General features: G+C 37.3%; 1 protein-coding gene across 41 annotated transcripts in view; it reads left to right on the top strand.

Annotated features, from left to right (window-relative positions):
• Positions 1-213: 213 nt before the first annotated feature.
• The window catches only part of Pkc53E (Protein C kinase 53E), a 26,277-nt gene continuing 13,284 nt past the window's right edge, over positions 214-13,206 (top strand). For 3 of the 41 annotated variants that reach the window (XM_086828873.1, XM_086828887.1, XM_086828862.1), the window contains exons 1-4: positions 4,219-4,594; positions 7,089-7,576; positions 12,507-12,538; positions 12,616-12,695. In XM_086828873.1, coding sequence (XP_086684999.1) covers positions 7,365-7,576; positions 12,507-12,538; positions 12,616-12,695 — 324 coding nt within the window. In that variant the 5' untranslated portion in view covers positions 4,219-4,594; positions 7,089-7,364. Of the gene's footprint in view, positions 571-4,218; positions 5,606-6,041; positions 6,079-6,490; positions 6,683-7,088; positions 7,577-8,704; positions 8,732-12,506; positions 12,539-12,615; positions 12,696-13,206 lie in introns of those variants that run through there. The other 38 variants (XM_086828875.1, XM_086828889.1, XM_086828864.1 and 35 more) reach the window with 23 other exon arrangements.

Here is a 13,206-nt window from a genome sequence, read left to right as displayed (position 1 = left end):
TTTTTCTGGATGTATGGAACACTTTGTGATTTCCATATGACCCATTCCCGCTGCCCCCTCCCGCCACCCCCTTCGACGCAATCAATTAAAACACAAACAAAAACCGATCGTCGCTCTGCCGGCAGAGGTACAGTGGGCTCGATAGACCAAAAAAGAACCGGTGTCTGTGCAGCAGCAACGCAACTGCGACGCCACCGAGCGACCTGCGATCGGTTTGTTTTGTATTTTGTATTTTCGTATATTTTGTGGGCCAGACAGACGTGAATTGTATCTGAGCGATACGAGTACGACGAGTATGAGTACGAGTACGAGTACGTAGGCAGTCCGAAAAAAAACTTTGACTGAACGGTTCGCCGGGAGCGTTTTTGTTTTTCTCCAAGTGGCAAATGGCAAGAGGCCATCGGTTTTTCGGCTTCCGATTGAAAAATGCCGAACAACTAAAATAAAATAAAACAAAATACCGGGAAGCCAGAAAAAAAAATAAAAACGAATGTAAACTCTCACTGGCAAATTAATTGTTTGGAACAGCTGGAACATTTAAATAAAATTCGCGCATCTCAAAGTAACATTGTGTGTTTCTGGCTATCTCGCATTTCTTCCGCATTTTCCCAAAAAATAAATAAATACTTAAAGAGGGATTTGCCTATGCCTTATTTAATTATTAAAATATTTTAAAATTAATGCTTCAAACAGCAAAAGTCAACAGAAATTGTAATGCATTTTAATTATTGATTCCAGTAATTTGAAAAACTTCAATTTCACAAATGATTAAAATGCTTTACAATTTCCCTTGAATCTTTATCTTTGCAGCATTAATTTTTAAACAGTTTATGCATTAATAAAAATGGTCAAGAATTTTAACAAATGCCTATTTCTAGATGAAAAGCATTAAAAATAGTCATATAATTAACTTAAATGCTAACTGAGAGACTTTGCAATAAATGTGTAATAAACGCTATGTGAAATGCCACAAAAAATAAAATATTTAAGCCTGCCAAATTGGCTAAACCATTTTTATTACACCGAAATGGAATTTTGAAATGAAAACATATATTAATAAATGAAATTTAATTAAAACTTAAAATGTAAATGGCCATTAAACAAATCGTTAATAAACATCAATGGTGGAAATGTGAAAAGTGCCAAATTAGAGATGGCGCTGAGATTGGCATTGTTATTTTTTTGATTGCTTGATTGCCACAATTTGCGTCAATTATGCGTGAGTGACACGCCCTTTGTGCCACCGCCCACGCTTTTAATTGAAATTTGTCTGTGTATTTATATTTTTTTCTGTTTGCCGTGTTTTCTGCCGTAAATGCTGTTTTCCTGTGTCTTGTGTGCGTGCGAAAAATGCTCAGTTTGCGCTGATAAAGAAAATTAAAGCTGTACAAAGCCCTCAAGAGCGGTATGGGGGCGTGCCAAGGGGTCGGCCAGGCAAAAGCAATAATAAAAAAACGCCGACAGAGAAACCAGGAAAAAAAAATAAGAGAAAAACGCCTTAGGGAAAAAGAAACGGTGGAAAAAAATACGCTTAAAAGCAGAGCAGCCAAGTGAAAGTATGGGATTCTGATTGGAAATTACCATTCGAAGCTGCGAATCGATTTAATGATGATTTAGCTGGTTTGAGTTTAGGTTCCCTGGAGCAGCAGCCACCGCACATGAGACTCTTACAAAGTGTTCAGATGTGGGCTAAGTGTTCTGGAAAGCCTCTCAGAAATTAGCCAAGTGTCGAGATAATTTATTGCAGCTAAGATATGGTATCTATAGACCTTGAGTAGCCCTTTATTAAAATATATAAATTTAAATGTATTGTGGATAATAATTTAACCAATTTATCTAATGGTTTCTGTGGCTCAAAGATGTATGATATCTACAAATATTTACCCCTTCTTTATATACCAAAAATATGCATAAATCCATCAAATGGAAACTTAGTGTTTCGGAATGCAGAGCATACAAATTATAAGCTGCATCTCTGCATTCCAGGAAAGTAATGTAATGTTTAATGGAAATTTATGGACTAAAAACTAGAGATAATGCCACTAAAAGCATACCCTGCAATTTCTTCTAGTTCTATAAACCCCTTCTATAATATAGAAACAACATACCCTCAGAGATATAGGATATAGAAAATGATTTGCCTCCGAGAATACATTTCAATGGGCTTTAATTGCCTCGCCTGCCTGGTCAATTGATATTTATTGCCTAGTGTTTGTGCGATATCTAAAGCAAATTATTCATAAATTATTATCTACTTTTGGTACCGATTCCCGCCAGCATTATTGTCAGCTAGTATCAACGTGTCCATGCAACCTTCTATCTATCTATGTAAGTATCTATCTATCTATCTATTGGCAAGTGTGCAACCGAAATTCCATTGGCTTTCAACATGCCCATTTACATGTCGACCGGCAAATGGCTTTTTGAGCAATTGGCAATGGGAATTTACCACAATATTTTATCTCCAATTTGGGCGAGCGTGCAAATGCAGAGCTTATTTATTTGCCTGCCCAAATATTTGGTATTTCTATTAGAGCCAACCCGAGCGACTAACCGACAAGCCATCGCATGGCATCGCCACCGAAAATGTTGTGATACTTTATGGTCTGTCCGTGTCTCTAACAGATAAATAATTATTGCATTAGCCGCGCAAAAGTCGAAGCGCTCTCGATTCGCCAGCTACGCCCCAGCTTTTTAGATTTTGTATTTTGTATATTCTTATTTTTTTCACCTGCCGGGGCCGCGAAACGTGACACTTGGCTATCAGATGTGGCACTGTGGCCAATAAGCGGGGGCATGTGGCACGTAACAGGTAACAGGTAACCCAAGGTAGGCGAAGGTTGCGGTTAGGGCGCTGTAAGCGGAGATCTGCCCACAGGTTCTGTATTGCAAAAATGAATCTCTCAGATAAACATGCCTTAATTTATGAGCCATTCGGAATTAGCCTGAATTAGCTTGTAAATTAGGAAACATCTAGGTGATAAATAACGCAAAATAACCCTAAAAAGTATCAGTTTATGGACTAGACATTTCAATTGAAATGATAAAAATTCATACTCAATGCCTAGGAAAATTTTCTGTTATGTATTAGATATTGGATTGTTTGTTTTTAGATACTTTGTCATATCTTTTATATATGACATTAACATTGAATAGGCGCGTCAATCAATGTTTGTTTCACAAATTAATGAATCATGAAGCCAATTAAAGCATTGTGATAACAAACGATTGTTTCTTTATCTTATCTTTAAAAATCCAAAATAATTGTTAGGTTAAAATTTTACATATGTACAGAACATAGAATGGTAGAAATTTATTTAAATTTATTACTTCATTTATGTTAAATAAATTAATAATGATAAAATAGATCATACTCTTGCAGGGTATTAGAATTCTAGTCAGAGGCCTGAAACGCGATGAAGGAGTAATTTCCGACCCTATTAGTTAAATACATTCTTGATCAGCGTCAAAAACTCTGGAAGAAAACAAAATTTTAAAATTTTGTTCAAAATGTATATAAAAGATAAGGGGTTACATCGTTAAAATTTTCAAAAACAGTCAAAATATGCAATTTATAAAATAAATTTACTTAGTATGCCGATTTATTAAGCTGATAACAACTAACATAGAAAACCTTTCCAAATCGAATTTAAGGCACTTTTGGCATTTGTTATGAACGATTTTCTATTCGATACATACATTATTTTAATTTTTATAAATAGCTTTTAAATAAATTTGATAGTTTTTGTAGAGAATAGATAAGCAAATGTCTCGCATGTTGAAACCTTTATCAGTATTTTTACCTGCTATAACCAGAGATTTAAAATCATATTTTCCACAGGAAGATAATGTAACCTCCATTTCATTTTTAGCCCTGATAAATTTGCTTAAGATTATAATTATTTCCAAATCAAAATTTACACAATTTAAATCTTGTTTAAACCTTTTAAATTAATTATTCACAAATACGAACATGTTTGTGAATACATCTCGACAATGCTAAAAAGCAACAATGAAAAAAAGGGTCTGCTAATAAGATAAATTGGATCTGAGAGGGAGATTAAATTGATTGAGATTGCGATCATTCTTTGCGGTGCTGGGTATTCCATTTCCAAATCAATTCACTTCTTGTTTGACTTTGGTGTCTGCGAACGAGGCCCAACAAAACCGGCTATGTGTCTGGCTGGTTGGCAGTCTCAATCGCAATCACAGCCATTTAACAAGTTTCGTTCAGTCGAATCAATTAGCGGCCAAAAGCGCTGACGATCGGATCGATCGATCGATTGAGCGATTGAGCGTCATCAGAGCTCGAGGCTCTGACGTTCCGTTGGGACTATATAGTCGTAGATATATGGCCCTGCCTGTTTATGTTAATCAGCTGAAGCTGACGTTAACAGGGCTGTTAGCTAACAGGCGCCCGAAAGCTCGCTATGGACTCTTGGTGCTCCGGAAAAAGGCAGTCGCCGGTCAGAATGCGTTTGTGACTCGAGCGAAGCGCACGTGGCCGGGAAATCGAAACACATTGAGCCATCGAAGGATAGGCGGAAAGCTGGGGAAAAACTGCCCCTACCAACAAGAAAAAAAAAACGAGTGTGTGAGTGCGTGAAAATCTTGTGTAACCTGGAGAAAAGCCATCGAACGAGAGCGAGAGAAATAAAAAGAGAGTACTGGGAAATTCACCACGACCCTTGGACTTGGTTTTTCCGCTCGTGTGAAAATATTCGCACGCTCACTACGTTTCGGTTCGCCCGCCAAGGCAGTTGCTCTCCTTTGAAAATTGTATTCAGTGCGTTTTTCCGTGCAGTGTACTCCAATCAGAATCAGACCCACCAAAGCACAAGTCATCGGTCAAAAAGTAAACAAAATGAGTGTCACATGCGGTGGAGCACAAGTGCTTGAAACTAGAAAGTTTATGGTCCTAATACTAATGGCAGTTAACCTGAAGGAATTCTAATAATAATAACAACAAAAAAGCGGTCATAACTATACAAGCCATTAAGCATAAAAAACTGGCATAAAAACGTGAGGGGTTGCGTTCTACGTGGTGGCAAAACGAACAAAAAAAAAATGGCATAGAAAATAAAAAGCGAGCACAAGTGGTTCGGAAATGATAGTAACTGTTGCTTGTCGCACACGAACACACTCACAAATCGCAATCACAATCACAATCACATTCGCAGTCGCCGTTGAACAGAGTTACACACATGTCCTTTGTGGGTTTGTTGTGTACGCAACACTGTCCTCGGATTGTGGCTTCAATCAATGCGAATGTTGTAGATTTTGCATGCCTATACAGGGTAGCAAAAGAGTGGCAATTACTTTGATATAACTGAAATTCAACATTTTATCAACATAATGTAATAAGGTTTAATTGAATAAGATAGATAGATAGTAGGAATTGGACATTGCACTACTGATAGTATTTTTTAAATGATTTCAAAGAGTTTCAAAACATTTTCTTTAGTGTGAAATAAGTAAATCTTCTAATTTAAAAGTAATTTCGTTTTAAACCGATTAATTCGCTAACAAAATTAAGTGAAAAGCATAATTAAAACCGATTCAAAGATCGTTCAAGCTACTAAAAATACTGAACCTGAGGGCAACAGTGCGTATGAGTAATATTGTTAAAATACGTTTAACCTTTTAATGCCTAAAAATAATAAATTAAATGTGGAGTTTCTATTCATTAACAAAATTAAGTTGAAAGGCCAATAAAGACCCATTTAAAGTTCTTAAAAGCTTCTCGAAATAATAAACCTACGGGCAACTGTGCGTATGAGTAATATACTTTAAATACCTGTTATCTTTTAGTGCTTAAAATAAAAAAATTATATAAAAAATCATTAATAAAATTAAGCCAAAAGCACAACTAAAACCCATTTAAAGTTATTTGAAGCTTCTAAAAACAATGAACCATGGGTCAACAGTGCGTATGAGTAATATACATACCTCTTCCCTTTTAGTGCTTTAAAATAATCAAATTTAATTTAAGGTTTCTAAAATAAAATTCACCCGTTAATTTGTTTATTTTATGAGGTACAAACAATTCGAGTTCGCATGGTTAGCCCACCTGCACAGGTGAGAGCAGTGGCCAGCAAGAACGTGTCTGTTCGCGAAGCACACAAAAATTGGCGTTGCAAAAATTTCAATAAGCCAATAACAAAAACAAAGCAATGAAAACAAAAACAAAACAAGAAAAAACACCAAGTTCGAGTAGCCGAAGTGTACATACCCTTGCAGAAACTAAAAATATTCGCATTATTTATCTATGTTATTTTTATATATGAAAATTTTTATAACAAATCAAAGTTTAAAAATCTCATAACTAAGCCATAAAACCATTTGATTCGGAAAGCGTTACTATGTTAGTTTTTGTTAGGTTAATAAATCTGCATACTCAAAAAAATTTTTGTTGTTGAAATTTTTGCCAATTATTGCCTTTTTTTGAAAAAAATTGATAATTTTTGAAATTTTCTTTTTTATTCGAGAGATGGCTTGATCGATTTGGATGTTCATGCTGATCAAGAATATATTTATAGGGTCGGAAATGACTCCTTCACTGTGTTTTAACCTTCTGAACAAATGTATATGACCCTGCAAGTGTATAAAAAGTTAAAATGATATAAAAATTATTTCGTTTGCACTTTGCGCACGAGTTCGTTGGGACAAGCTGGGAAAAAATGTAATTATTTGCAATTTATTATTAAGCTGTCATTCTGATGGTTGTCTGTTGCGATGTTAAACCCTTCGTGAAATTCTCTTTCTCTTGTATAATTAACTGTCGGCACATTAAAAATTAATGCTAATTATGAGCTTGTTTGTTCGTCGCCCAGTGACGTTTGTTTGTTATTTTTTTGTTTGTTTAATTGCCGTGGTCGTTATAACGAAGATCCGAATCAAAATCGATGCGAAACGCAAGTGAAAATAACAATAATAATTAAATAAACGCATTGCGACGGCATGTGATTAATAAAATTATGCAAATCGTTTTGAGCAAATTAAAGCACAGCGGCCAGCGAGATGTTAAAAGTCCAGTTTCGTCATAATTTATTTCTCTTTTGTTTCGTTTCGTTTATTAACCATGTTAGATGGCATTTAAGGCCTAATAAAAACCAGGCCGAGAGCAAAAACTGAAAATCAATAAACACAAAGCCAGGCTGGGCGAGAGCACGTAACAAAGTCAAATGCGGCAACAACAAGTGAGCAAGTTAAAGAACCTTTGCGATTTGTGAACGCTGCAAAATACTCGACGCGAACAACAAAAAAGAACACTTATTTACACCCCGGGGAGGAGAAGACGCGGTGGAAGAGCCCAGAAACCCAAAACCCAAAACCCAAATAAGGAAAGCACAGAAATAATAATAATGTCGGAGAGCAGCGACAACAACGGGGATCGGGATGCCCAGCAGCAGGCCGGTGGCGCCGAAGGTGAGGCCATGGGCGAGAACAAGATGAAGTCCCGCCTCCGCAAAGGAGCCCTCAAAAAGAAGAACGTCTTCAATGTCAAGGATCACTGCTTCATTGCCCGATTCTTCAAGCAGCCCACCTTTTGCTCCCACTGCAAGGACTTTATTTGGTGAGTATTCCCCCCCTAAGAACTTACCTGCCTGCCCACCTGAGCATAACATATGTATCTGGCCCAAGAGCCATGTCCCATGTCCCATGCCCATTCCCACCCCATCCATCCGGCGGCACTTGTGGGTCTACACAAGCATGGCCAGCAATGCGTTGGCCACATAACATCAGTGGCCAGAATCGATAAATGTATATATTGACAAGGCGAAACAACTGGGCAACAAAGGAAGAACACAACACAAATAAAAGAAGGGATAGTGAAAGAAAAATAAAGCCACGACTTGAACAGTGATCCGCCTTGAATCACAAATGCTTAGTAAATACTACCGGGGAAAAGCGATTTTCTAAGGGAAAGTGTCTCTCTCTTTGGCTTATTTTAAATGAATATCTTGAAAAATATATTTTATGTTTGTAGTGTATAAATAAATTATGAAGAAAGGTTATTTATAGTCTCTTATCTAGGAGTTGCTTTCTGTGTATTAATAGTTATTTTCAAAGGTTTGAAGGAACTGTTACTAAATAAATAATTTATTATATCAATTGTAAACTAAAACTACAGTAAATAGAACACTCCAAATTGTAAAGAAATTTCAACAAATATATACTCTTCGCAATATCTACCTATTGAGACATCACTGTACCACAAAGTCTAGTATTTCCGGTGAACAACATTGTTGCTTGGGCTTGCCCATTCAGGTTCAACATAGGGTTACAACAAAAATTACAAAAATAACAGAAAGTTCTTAAAAAAAAGCAAGCAGAAACAAAAGCTAACCTGTGTAATATTTAATTTAGGTAAGGCTGCCAAAATCTGTCTTAATCCATTGTTGCTCCCTAAGTAAAAACAAACAGAAAACCCTGGGAAAAAAAAATAAAATGAAAACAAAATCAAGAAAAGCGAAGCTGAAATTATGTCGACACAGGTTGGGTAACCTGTTTACTTTTGGTAGTCCTGGCAGCCAGGGTCCCAGTAGTCACTTCCTGGCCTTGCAGCTTCCCTGCGGATTATAAATCAATTTCATGCGCATTAAATTCGCTAGTCTCCCCAACCCAACCCTCCAAATGGTTTCTTCCTGCTTCAAAATCCATTTGAAAATACAATTTTTGAACAGAATTTCGATTTTTACAGCGGTTATCAGTCGGGATATGCATGGATGTAGGTATTTTTAAATATATATTTGTATTACTTTGCTCGGGGTAGTGCTTGAAAATTATGGTAATATAGAATCAGAGGTCATTTTTGTCATAAGATATGCACAGAGGGAAAATTATGAATTTAAAATTGGAGAAGAAAGTGGTATTCTTTTTCTAAGTCTACAAATAACAGAAAATACTAAAAGATAAAATAAGAGCTACGTAATGAAATTTTCGTTTTCATTTAATATACTTTAAATGAATCATATTTTTCCCAGTGCTTCTTAAGTAGCAGAAATTTCGCTCATTGAATTGCCATCAAAGAAAATTAGAGTGTGCCTCGTCGCCCCCACAAATTAATTAATTCGCCACTTAATATTCATAGTCAGAGTCACCCCCTCTAAAACCCAACCACAGAGACATTTTGACGAGCAATTTCAGTGATATTAATTCATATTTAATAAACAAACACACTCCGTCGCTTCGCAAAAGTGTCATAATGCCAGGGCACAGCGTTGACAATTTAAAGCCAGCAACTAATGAATGATATGGAACTCCCTCTCTTGCGCGGGACAAATCCAAGGCAATTTATTAAGCTTGTCTCTTCATGACTTTCGTCATCGTTCTCGCTGTTGCTGTTGCTGCTGCTGATGTTGCTATTTAAGCTCTTTAGCTAATTGTCGGCGAAAAACATTTTGGCAATAATTAAATTAATTGCTGTTTAAAATGCGCCACCAGCCGCCAGCATCATCGATCTATGCCCATAGACGGCCGGAAGACAGAGCTCTAAAATCGACGACAAAATTTTGGTATCCACCGTCCCAAAAATGAAACAAGCGTTAAGCCAGAAAAATCGTTAGACTCGATGGCATCGCCTATGGGATACTCTACTCTGTACAAAATATGTTGCTTACATTAAAATGCAGCTTTTTAATTTGCATTGATTTAATTTAAATTAAAATTCTATAGATTTTATGGGAAGTTCTTGAGTTCAAATGAACTTTTCCTGGAAATCTAAGCAACAATTAGCTAATTATTCGACTTTTGATGGGAAGTAAACTTAATATTTAATGAAGAATACTTTACTTTAATGCATATTTTATGGCTTCCAATATACCCCCTCGAAGCTCACAAAGAGCCAAGTAGCTGGCACTGCATCATTATTACACGTAATTAACGCGCTTTGACAGCAATGCCACCAAACAGGCAACAGCAGCAGCAGTGGCAGCAACAGCAACATTAGCCGGCAAACAACAACCAACTCCAAACAACAGACACCCCACTTTCGGCCACGCCCATTTTTGGGGGGCTGCAGCTAATTAACAACTTCAGCCACAGTTACACTGTTACAGTATAACACCGGCTCGACTTCGACTTTTAATTAATAGTGCGGGGCCTTTGGGGGCACACGCACAAACAAACACACGGCAAACGCGTTGCAAAAAGGCGTTGCAGGCACGTATTTTAGCGAACTGAGGGTGCTAAGTGGGGTGTGGCTGGGGGGGGGGGAGAGTGGATAGTGGGTGGGGTCTTAAGGGAGGCGTCGATGCGGTGGCAAAGTGTCGCCCGTCGACTTCGTTTGCGGCAGGTGAACAGGTGAGCAGGTGAAACATTTGCCATGTTTACGGCACGTCATTTGCATAATAGCGCGGAAACCGAAAAGGTCACGATGGAAATTTCAGACAGAAATTCGTAATACCCTGGGATGAATGAATCAGACAACATTTTTGGGGAATAAATAAAAAGTTGGGCTTTAAGTACAATGTAAACTTTGAATAAAAAGAAAATAACTTAAGATATTGTAGAGGATGCTAACTTAAAAGTAGAATAATGTTTATCCATTTATTGAAAAATTTCAAATGATCAATAAAACTTCTGCTGAAGTTTCTTAATTTCATTTTTTAAGAATTTGAATGACTGAATAAGATGCGATTTTGTTTTCAAAATCTATATGACAGTCCCGTTTAAAGTTATAGCTGTTTCATTTTAAATAAAAAATATACAACACCTTCATAAAAATTGATGTTTTCATTCTTTATTTAAAGAATAACTCTCAAACTTAACTCTATAATCCATGTACCCCAAAAACTACCCCTAACTTTCCGTAAAGTTCAAGTTTTCGATTAATAGGTACGAGGTAATTGGGCTTGGGGCTTGGAAAATGAATATTTGGGTTGACTTGGTGAGCCCCAAACAAGAACCAATTAATTTGCTCTAATTCAGCTTAATTAAAATACGAATTTGTAAATGAAATCTCCTACATTAAAACTAGGAAATATGCGGGTCAAGCCAGGCATTTTTTTACCCGTTCCCTTTCACTCTTGGCTTGTTTGATTAATTAGCTTAAATTGCAAACATTCTTAACCCCAACTCTCTTTGTCCTGCAATAGTTTTTTCGCAGACGTTTTTTGTACGCATTGAATTCCGTTGTTGATGCTGGAAAATATGCGCTTAATTAAAAATTAAAATGCATAAAAAAGATGCAGTGAATAAAAATTTTTTCGTGGGTGGATACAAAGGGGAGAAAATAAAATCATAGTATAACTGCAGGCGCGGGAAAATTGCTTTTTCACTTCATTTGATGGGCAAACAGAAAAGAGGCAAAAAAAAAAGAAAAGAGCTGGAAAAGCGCCGACAGAAAACAGACGGAAAAACAGCGAAAAGCCACGAAGAGACAACCTGGCCAAACAAAGGAATTAAATTTAAATGGGGAAAATGGCAAATACGGGCGTGTAGCATTATGAAACGACGCCGTTGCACTCGTTAGCAGTGATAACAAATCGCTCCGATTTGTGTGGAGCTAATCATTTTAACTTTAGCTCTGGCCTAAAGGACTGCAACTTATTTTCAACTTAACTGGAAAACTTTTTTAATATATATATTATACAAGTATATATATATGGAGGCGCTGTGCATGTGAATAATTTGCCTTGTCCCAAATTGCAGCCAGGAGGGTTCTTAGGGGGGGCTGGGCAGGCCAAAGCGGTTTTGTGGTCAAGTCATTTACGGTCAAAAGGGGTGAGAAAAAGCCCAGAGAGAGAGATTGCGGGTCACGTAAACCCGGCATTTCAGCCCCACAACAGGTTCTGGCCATTAACCAGTGGCCCGGAATGAGGCTCCGGCTCCGGAATTGCCTTTAAGTTTTCTAGTTTTTTAGTTTAAGTATGCATTCTCTGGTGTGGTATTTAAGGCACAGCTTTACGCAAGCCGAGAAAGGTGTTTAAAATAAGTTTAAAAATTATGTACATGACCCATTTTTAATGATTGCTATACTATGGCATCATATTCTATTTAGGTTATAAAATTACACTTATATTCCACACGTTTTAATGGTTGTTATAACACATTAATTTGGCATTACATTTAAGATTTGTATCGAGTTCAAGTTAAGGTATTCTCTTACCAGTTGTCAGTATAATAAAACTGCATCATAGTTATTTAATTTGCTATTATATACAACATTTCCTTTAATGTATAATTAAAATTAAAGAAATTCCCGTACAATAGCAGATTACTGTGTCATTTATTTTCCCTGAACAGCATTTTAATAAGTTGACATTTAAACGCGGCCTCCTGCTGTGTGGCTTCGCATATTGTATTTCCCGCACATTTCTCATATTGATTAATTTTAAAAGGACCTCGGGACCTGCAATTGAGTCCATTCTCATTCGCTATAGCATATTGATCAATGGCAATTTAAATATTTATGCTAATTGCCGTAATGACAAACAATCGCTCTTCCGCCGAATGCCAATTGACGCTCTACTCCCCTTTGATTTCCATATTTCTTTTTGCAGGGGCTTCGGGAAGCAAGGATTCCAGTGCCAAGGTAAGGACTTTGCCAGCTGATAGACTGAGAGCTCCGTGACGAATTATCATCCAATTTATTCTATTCTCCGCCTCCAGTTTGCTCCTATGTGGTGCACAAGCGATGCCACGAGTACGTCACCTTCATCTGTCCGGGCAAGGATAAAGGCATCGACTCGGTAAGTGTGCACCCACACACACACTATATACATAAATTTATATACATACTGTGAGTTATGTTAAATAGGATATGCCGGATAAAGTACTATACATATATGAAACTGCATTTCCATGTGCGAGATGTGGCAGAGAAGGGTGAGAATGGGGCTTTTTGGGGTTCTGGGACTTATTTGCATTGCTTTTAGTCTTTGTGGGCTCTGTCAAATTAAACTGTCATTTGGATTTTCGGTTATGCTGCTGGGCCCTGTCCGTCCAGCCCCAGTGTCCCAGCTGTCATGTCCTCGTCCTCGTCGTGGTCCCTGCCTTTCCTGTTCCCGGACTCGCCTGTCAACTTTGCTTTGCCAGCTAAGCAGGAGACTCTCTTCTGGGCTGCTCAAAATGCGAGAGTTCTCGTTCTCGTCCTGGTTTTCCCCATTCGTCCGTCCGTGGGCGCCCTTTTTGGGTTATGGAAAATGTCATTTGGATTTTTCCGCATACAGCAAGTTCTCCACATTCTGTGTATTTATTCAT

Source organism: Drosophila serrata, unplaced genomic scaffold (assembly GCF_035046125.1).
Source record: "Drosophila serrata isolate PLE 108 unplaced genomic scaffold, ASM3504612v1 contig_184, whole genome shotgun sequence".
In the NCBI taxonomy this organism is placed as follows: Eukaryota; Metazoa; Arthropoda; class Insecta; order Diptera; family Drosophilidae; genus Drosophila; species Drosophila serrata.
Note: the sequence above shows the minus strand (reverse complement) of the source record. Positions and strands in the feature narration are given on the sequence as shown.